This window comes from Gekko japonicus, unplaced genomic scaffold (genome assembly GCF_001447785.1).
Source record: "Gekko japonicus isolate JY-2015 unplaced genomic scaffold, Gekko_japonicus_V1.1 scaffold945, whole genome shotgun sequence".
NCBI classification, from domain to species: domain Eukaryota; kingdom Metazoa; phylum Chordata; class Lepidosauria; order Squamata; family Gekkonidae; genus Gekko; species Gekko japonicus.
Window position 1 is genome coordinate 358,414 of NW_015165265.1, and position 9,224 is coordinate 367,637.

The 9,224-nt window shown below is 48.1% G+C and overlaps 1 protein-coding gene across 1 annotated transcript in view; it reads right to left on the bottom strand.

Moving 5' to 3' along the window:
* OLFM2 (olfactomedin 2) overlaps positions 1–9,224 on the bottom strand; it is a 319,482-nt gene that overhangs the window by 90,342 nt on the left and 219,916 nt on the right. The window contains exon 3 of the mRNA XM_015410209.1: positions 4,962–5,117. Coding sequence (XP_015265695.1) covers positions 4,962–5,117 — 156 coding nt within the window. The remainder of the gene's footprint in view (positions 1–4,961; positions 5,118–9,224) is intronic.

The window sequence follows — 9,224 nt, forward strand, 5'->3', positions numbered from 1 at the left end:
ACTCTGTTTACCACCACTTCGGACCTAGTGGCAGAGTACAACGGTGTAAAGGGATTTACAACGGTTAGGGACGGGAGGCAGATGTTCGCCGTGTGAACGCCCGTAAGTACGACGATTGCAACCGGCACCCTAACCGTTGTATAGCCCCCGTCTGAACGCACCCCAGGTGCCACTTGAAGGCTGCCAACCCTCTCTAGGAAAGATCCCACTTCTTGAAATTGATTTTGCATTTTTTTAAAAAAATCGTAATTAAATCAAGTCCAAAACAATGTCCGACAGAAATTACATGCAAGACACAGATGCTGTCAATACATTCCCGGAAAAAACAAAACCCTCTCATCTTCAAATCAATCAATAGTCACAACAGAGAGAGAAAATCCTCCTGTTTTCCAGCCAAATGATTACGAGCGGAACAGACCTCCTTCATTAGAATGATCAGCGCATCCCACTGTTAAAGGGCTCTCAGAGTAAGCCAAGGTGCTCCTGCTGGATGACCTAAAAAAATGGCTTTGTGGGCGAGAACTGGGGGATATTTTGCTGCCGAGTGCAAAGAGCCCTGCTCCATTCACAATGACAGGCGCAGAGGGGCTGTTCCGAGGACTGCACTTTTCCGATAATCTACTGGGTAGATGAATCTATTTTTTAAAAAAACCTAAGCAACTAAAAAAGGAGCTGCGGTGGCTCAAGTGGTTAAGACGCTGAACTGCAGGCTGTGGAAGGTCAGTAGTTCAGCAGTTCAAGACCCGGGTGCCGCAAGACGGGATGAGCTCCCGTCTCTAGTTCCAGCTCCTGCCAACCTAGCAGTTCGAAAGCAAAAAATTGCAAGTAGATAAATAGGTAACACTTCGGTGGGAAGGGAACAGCGTTCCGTGCGCCTTGGTGTTTAGTCATGCCGGCCACATGACCACGGAAACGTCTTCGGACAGCGCTGGCTCTTCGGCTTTGAAACGGAGATGAGCACCGCAACCCTAGAGTCGGATTCGACTGGCTTTTGAGCAAGGGAACCTTTACCTTTAAGCAACTAAAAAGGTACTCCAGTTGGGCTTTCTTTTTTCTTTTGGTTTTTTTTTTTTTTTGGTTTTTTGTAATTTTTCACATGTGCATACACCTGGAAGTCATGGGCCGCGGTCACATGGACCTCTTACCGCGCTAGTTTTCCCGCAGTTCTTCTATCTGCGACATTTTATATCGCTTGGAGGTGGTCAGACGGTCCCTCTGTCTTCCGCTTCACTCGCGCGAAGTACTGATCACACAGCGCGCCGTCCCCGTGGCGGCGCAGGTTTAAAAAACAAAAAACAAAACCCGTGCACGCGCTTGGGCGTACATACAAGCAAGAAGACCAAAATAAAAGTTAGCGCCTGTTTGCACAAGCGCATAACTTAAACCAGAAACAAAAGGGGGGGGGAGGGTAACGCGGTCACGGCGGATTGCTGTCCAGATGACAAAACCGCAGATACAAAGCGCGAGATATCGGAAAACACCTGTTCCAACGGGCGTCAGAAAACGCGGATAAAAAGAGCGGAAACCGCAGGACTCAGCCCGCTTCGGTGCGGGAGGCGGGTTTGCCAATATGAACAGGAAACTTTAATGTGCGAGGGACCAGCAGCGAAGCCCGCACTAAATGTCCGTGTGACCTGACCCATGGCGACCTCTGGTGACTGACCCCTATTGGAGGCCTGGAGGATATCCAGAGAGGTGGCTGAATAAAGCCTGCCCCCGCCTCCCAACTGCTGGCATTCCAAGGAGGTCTCCCATCCAAGTACTTGCCAGAGTCAACCCTGCTTACCTTCCTTCCTTCCTTCCTTCCTTCCTTCCTAAAATAATAACAGGGTGCTGGAAAGTTGCAACTGATTCATAACAACTCCAGGACCATGGAGTTTCCAGGACAAGAGATGAGCAGAAGTGGTTTGCCATTGCCTTCCTCTCATTGTTGCCAACCTCCAGGTGCCACCTGGAGATCTCCTGCTATCACAATTGATCTCCAGACAACCAAGATCAGCTCCCCTGGAGAAAAATGGTGGCTCTGGAGGGTGGGATCAACGGCATTATACCCTGCTGAGGTCCTTCCTCTTCCCAAACCCCACCCTCCCTAGGCTACACCCCCAAACCCTTCTGGTATATCCCGACCCAGAGCTGGCAGCCCTACCTGAAATCAGTCCTTTTGGAGTAGAACTGACTACATAAAAATCTTTTCTTTTTAACAACAAGATTATTGTGAACCCTTCATCTCACGTCCAACAAGAGAATCGCGAGCCCTTCCAATATACTGCCTGTAAAAGGCTATTTATTTTTAAGTGGAATCAGGCTGACCCCAAACTACGGTTGAATGCCTGCCGCCCAAACCAGCATCTCCTCCCCTCTCCTCTCTGCAACTTCTGATAAACGAGGAGAAGCGATATGACATCATCTCATGGGGAGAACAGGGGCCTCCAGGGGGTACCATGCCACAGACCCCACCCTCCAAAGCATCCCTTTTCTCCAGGGGAACTGATCTCTGTAGTCTGGGAGGAGCTGTAATTCCAGGGAATCCCCAGTTCCCACCCGGAGGCTGGCATCCCAAGTAGTGATAAGACAAAACACACAATATTGTCTCACACGTTTTCATTCCCATTACAGGGGAGGGAAGGCGACATGGCCTAGCTGCTTTTCGTGGCAGCCCTGTAATTTCGTAATGTCTAGCTTCAGCAGCAAATGACACATTATGTACATAGTGATGTATAAGTCAGTCAGATTGTTCTTTCTTTAAAACCAATGAAAAGAAGCCTCGGGAGTCTGCAAGGCTGAACCGAGGAGCAGCAGGGCAGCTGAGCCTTTCCTCTGCTAGCCAATTTTCCACTTAAAGAAATTACTCCTTAAGTTTATGGTTGCCAACCTCCAGGTGGGGCCTGAATATCTCCCTGTATTACAACTGATCTCCAGACGACAGCGATCAGTTCCCCTGGCGAAAATGGCTGCTTTGGAGGGTGGACTCTGCGGCATTGTACCCTGCTGAGGTCCCGCCCCTCCCCAAACTCCGCACTCCCCACATACCACCCCCAAAATAACTAGGTGTTTCCTACTCCAGGGCTGGCTACCGTACCTAAGCTGCTTGTTCCGCTCCCTCTTCCCAGTAGCATATCTGTGTAACATGCATTTTCTCCTCTAAGCCCATGTCCAACTTCACGTGGAAGGGAAGGAAACTGTTGGGTATTACAAGTTAAAATTACACTCAGTATATATGGGGTTAAATGTTTGTTTGTGTTGTCACAGGAAGTCACATGTGTTTTATGTAGCCAATGTTAGTTTAGAACTACAAGCCCGGGAAAATCATCCCTGATCTAGGAGTTTCATTGGAAGCAAAGTGTCGAAGTGTTTTAGCATTTTATGGCTCCTCTTCCCATCTTTGTCTGCTGTTCTCAAGAAGAAGTAGAGAAGCCATTATCGCCCTTCCTTTCTAGTCTTGTCGTTGTAGTGTAAAGATGTAGGGAACTTAGCTCTGTTGTTATTTTCATCCCAGTTACCCTTCCCCATGCTAGAATGTAGTAAAAACTTTCTATTTTAAACACACATGGACTCTGGGTCTGAATTATTTTACTCTGGCATTGCTAAGCTATTTTATCTCTGCTAAAAACCAATTTTCAAAACCCAACAGAAACCCTAGTGGGTGAAAACTGTCATTTCAGTATGGACTCTACGTCATTTCCATTCTCTCTTTCTTCACAGAATGGACCCAAAGAAGGATGCAAATTTGGCAAAGAAATAAAGCACTTAAAAAAAAATACTAGCACCGTAAGACCCAATGTAGCATGGCTCACTAAAGCAAAGACTAAAATTCTTCTTCACCCAGTTCACCTCACTTTTGACAGGAGCAATGCTTTTAACATTCCTCCACCAAAAAAACCCCCAGTAATTGAGTCAGGTTGGTTTCCAAATGAGGGAGTTCTGCCAACATTGTGCCACCCCTAAGAAGGCCCTGTCCTCCCAATATGTAATAAAGAAAGACCTAACGTCTGAAGTGGATGTTATGAGCAGCCAGGCTTCCACAGAAGGTCAAATGAAGGGGGTCGTATAACAGAAAGTACTGGAATCCTGGAAGCTGCAGAATTCTCTAGATGTAAACCAAAATCCATACATTCTTGAAACACCCTGTATAGTAATGTATTTTGCTGGAGTCCCCACTTGATGGACTTCCGTCATCACATTCCTAGAGCTCCCCCATACAATTCCTTCCTTCACCTCCTCTTCTTTTGGGGGGGAGGAGGAGGGGGAATCTCTCTCCTCTAGGGTTGCCAACCTCCAGGTGGGGCCTGGAGATCTCCTGGAGTTACAGCTGATCTCCAGACTGCAGAGATCAGCCCCCTTGGAGAAAATGGCTCCTTTGGAAGGTGGACTCCATGGCATTATACCCCAAATCCTGCTCTCCCCAGGCTCCAACCACAAAATCTCCAGGCCTTTCCCAACTTGTAGTTGGTAATCCTACTCTCCCCTCACCCACAGTGATCGAAAACACCTGTCATCTCCCCCTTTCCAGGTACTTTCAAAAAGAACATAAGAAAAGCCCTGCTAGATCAGACAAATAGTTCATCTGGTCTGGCATCCTGTCTCACACAGTGGCCAATCAGTTCCTCTGGAGGGCCAGCAACAGGGCACAGAGGCCGAGGCCTTCCCCTGATGTTGCCTCCTGGCTCTGGAATTCAGAGGCTTAGTGACTCTGAATGTGGAGGTTCCCCTCAGCCACCATGGCTAGTAGCCCTTGATAGACTTCTCCTCCATGGATCTATCTAATCCCTCTTTAAGGCTTATTCCTGTGACCATCATTATATACTCTGGTGGCAAATCCCACATTTTAATCACTCTCAGTTACTCCATCAGTCAAAACAATAAAACCCCAGGAGTCTAGAGGCAGTAGATCGAGTCCTCAAATAAATGGCATCCTGAGATGGTGACCCTTCAGAAAGAGACCTGAGCAAAAATCGAGTTACCTGGAAACTTTTGGCGTTCAGATTTTTCTGACTCTCTGTGGCCACTTTCAGCTTGGAGTCCAGTCCCTTCATCAGTGACTCGGTATTACGGACATACTGCAAGTCCCGGTAGGTCCGAAGGTCCAGCTCCACCATGGACTGGGAGATGTTTTGCACCTGCTCAATGGAAGAAGATCACAGGCATTAGACACACCACCCAAAGGATGGTATGGACATATGTGACAATCTGGGAAATGAGAGAGGGCCCTTTAGATAAATAGATACACATCAACACATGTGAAGCTGCCTTAAACTGAATCAGACCATCGGTCCACCAAGGTCGGCATTGTCTACTCAGACTGGCCACAGCTCTCCAGGGTCTCAGGCAGAAGTCTTTCACATCACCTAATGCCAGATACCTGGAGATGCCTGGGATTGAACTGGGACCTTCTGTGTGCCAAGCAGATGTTCTACTACTGAGTTATGGCCCCTCTCTTAATAGATAGAACCATATCATGAAGACTGCACCCTAATTAATTAACAGCTATGGATGAGGGTCTATTTTGTAAGATTCGTGATGTTATCCTCAGCTGGTGCATACAAACGTGCATGTAGGTACAGAGGAAAAAATTAACCCGCAGAACCCTATAATGGTGAAATGGTCATTCAATCCCCACATGGGTCCCAGATCAATGTTCCCTCTAAGCTGAGTTAGTGTGAGCTAGCTCACAGTTTCTGAGCCTCTGGCTCACACATTTTTGTCTTAGCTCAGGAAGGATGGCTGCAGAGCAAGCCAATTTATGCAGTAGCCAAATCACCTGCTCACAACTTTAATGCCAGTAGCTCACAAAGTAGAATTTTTGCTCACAAGACTCCATAGCTTAGAGGGAACATTGGTCCGAGTGTGGTTTTTTTTAATCAGCTGTGGATCATTTCATGCTCCAGACAAAACATGATGCCATCTTAGGGTTGCCAGCCTCCAGGTGATGGCTGAAGATCTCCCGCTATTACAACTGATCTCCAGGCGAGAGTGATCAGTTCAGTTGGGAAAAAAATGGTTGCTTGACTCTATGGCATTATACCCCCCTGAAGTCCCTCCCCTCTCCAAACCCCACCCTCCTCAGGTTCCACCCCCAAAATCTCCAGGGATTTCCCAACTTGGAGCTGGCAACCCTATGCCATCCCCTGAAAGATTATGCTGAAATAAACGGGTGAACATCAGAACATAAGAGAAGCCAATGTTGGATCAGGCCAATGGCCCATCCAGTCCAACACTCTGTCATACAGTGGCCAAAAATACCAGGTGCCCTCAGGAGGTCCATCCTGAAGTTTCAGGATGACACGAGATACATTTTCACGACAGTTGAGTCACTCGGCTACTCCTCTGGATAGTTGCAGATGTCTACCAATGGCAGTTTGCTACCAATCTACTCCTGGACGTGTTCCTACTCTGGCAGAGGGTGGACAATGTTAAATTACAGTACTGCCATCCTTCTTATTCTCTCTGCGAAACCGGGAAGCAAAAAAGTGGATATTTTTTTGGGGGGTAGACTCCAGGTCAGTTCACCCTTCCTGGACAGAACATCCCTTTGGAACAGAAGATTATTCTGCCTTGACTAGTGTATCGCGAAGGACTACAGGGAATCTGCCACAGTCTCGTCCTGGCAACAAAGCTAACGTGAACATCAGAAGCTTGTCCACCCTGAAATGGCATTGCTCTGGGCTGGGAAATCCCTGGAGATTCTGGGGGTGGAGCCTCAGGAGGGTGAGATTTGGTGGGGAGGGTGCAATGCCCAAGAGCCCACCCTCCAAAGCAGCCATTTTCTCCAGAGATCAGTTGTAATTTAGGGAGATCTCCAGCTATCACCTGGAAGCTGGCAACCCTAGAAGTGAAGTACTTTTCTCTAAAGTCTTCCCCTTCAGCATTTATCCACAACTTTACAGTGTTCAGGAGGAGGAGGAGGACGAGGAGAAGATTGGATTTATACCCCACCCTTCACTTGGAACCTCAGAGCGGCTTACAAACTCGTTTCCCTTCCCCTCCCCGCCACAGACACCCTGTGAGGTAGGTGGGGCTCAGAGAGATCTGTCGAGAACAGCTCTTTCAAGAGCAACTCTGATAGAACTACGGCTTGCGCAAGGTCATCCAGCAGCTGAAAGTGGAGGAGTGGGGAATCAAACCCGGCTCTCCCAGACTAGAGTCCGCACACTTAAGCACTACACCAAACTGGCTCTCTAGCCATTCCATGTTCTTGAAGGCAGTAACCTTACTGTAGCCCTGTTAAGGCTGGTGTGTCGGTAACTCTAATGCGGGAAGCTCTTTTTTTTTGCTGGTGGAAATTTTTGGAAACGAGGAGTTTAAAAACAAAACAAAACCTATTGATTTTTTTTTTGTGATCTGTTGGAAAGCTTTGTTGCATATAGGGTTTTTTGATGTAAAATTGATGTTTATTCATATAAAATATTTACAGGCCCACTTTCCTCCCAGAGATCTGGGCCCCCAGATGGGAAACAACATCTAATTTGGAAACAAAGGAACACAATTAAAACACGCAACGAAGCCAGCACCGGAATATGAGCGTGCCACTACAATGCCGCAATTGCAGCCCCTCCACGACTCCCCCAAAGTTATACTGAAAAGTTGTTGTCTTACAGCCTCTCCTGGAAGTCACCAGAGAAGAGGGAGGCTGTTCCATAAAGTGGGGTGCCACCAGATACCCCTGGAGATGGACCACAGCAGTCTACACCAGTGTTCCCTCCAAGCTGAGTGAGTGTGAGCTAGTTCACAGTTTTTTAGCCTCTGGCTCACACATTTTTGTCTTAGCTCGGGAAGGAGGGCTCCAGAGCAAACTAATTGATGCAGTAGCCAAATCTCTCACTTACATAGAATCATAGAATGTTAGAGTTGGAAGGGATCTTGCAGGTCATCTAGTCCAACCCCCTGCACTCTGCCGAAAGACAGCCCCACAACATACCCAAAAGATGGTCGTCCAGCCTCCGCTTGAAAACATCTTTAATGCCAGTAGCTCACGAAGTAGAATTTTTGCTCACAAGACTCCACAGCTTAGAGGGAGCACTGCACGTCAGTGACGTTGGAGGGGTGACACTGGTCTTTGGGCGAAACCCTGGTTTGAGGGCAATATGACCGTAGAGTTTTGCCCCCAAACCAGAGCATCCACTCCGATGTCACCGGCGTGCCCACGTCACTTCCAGATGACTTATGCATGTTGTGCAACGTCCCCGTCCACTTCCGAAACACCCCCCCCCCCCAATCCCCTGCCACTACAACACTCAGACCTGGTGACCCTACCTGGCAGACATTCTCAACCTGACCCACCCCACAGAGTTGTGAGAGAATCAAACGGCAGGGATGACAGTGATGCAAGCCCCTTTGGTCCCCACTGGGGAGGAGAGCAGGGCATAAATGAAGGAATAATCAGAGGTTATTTTGGGGGGGATCGCGGGGGATCACAGTTCCCCCGGGTGAGGTACGGGAGTGGAGCGCAAGCGCTGCCGCCGGCAGCCGGGACCGTTGGGGGCGGGGTGTGTGGCCTTATGACACACTTCCGGTGATGTCAGGGGGTGTGGCCTTATGACACACTTCCGGTGATGTCAGGGGGTGTGGCATATGCTAATGAGTTATGCTAATGAGTCCCCCTAGCTCTTTTTCTACGAAATGACCCCTGGGGATAATTATATAAATAAATATCATCTGAAGAAGAAGAAGAAGAAGAGATTGAATTTATACCCCGCCCTTCACTTGGAGCCTAAGAGCGGCTTACAAACTCCTTTCCCTTCCCCTCCCCACAACAGACACCCTGTGAGGTAGGTGCTCACAGGATGGAGAGGAGGGGCGATATATCGCTTCGTGCCAGAGGGGTGTCTGATCGGCTCACACAGGTAGGCTCTGGAGGCAAGCTGATCCATCTCCAAAATGTATATAAGGAGGGGAATTCACTGACAGGTACAAATGGCATTGAACACCGCGATACTGACAGCCACGTACGGTTCTCCCCCAGATCCTTCCATAAATCAAAACATTCCAAACGGCCCCAAAGCGTTACCGATTTCGAAAGACGCCGATTACAAGGAAAACAGAACGTATAAAATGATGCCTTACAAAACAAACTTCAAATCCAATGATGGCCAAGGCCGTCAATTCCTGTTCGTTAAGGGCCTCAATTAAATCAAGGGAGAAAGAAATACAGGACTGAACCCCGAAGGTGATGAATGAATTGGTCCAAATCAATCAGGTTTAAATAATTCTAAGGTGAAGGCATTCCT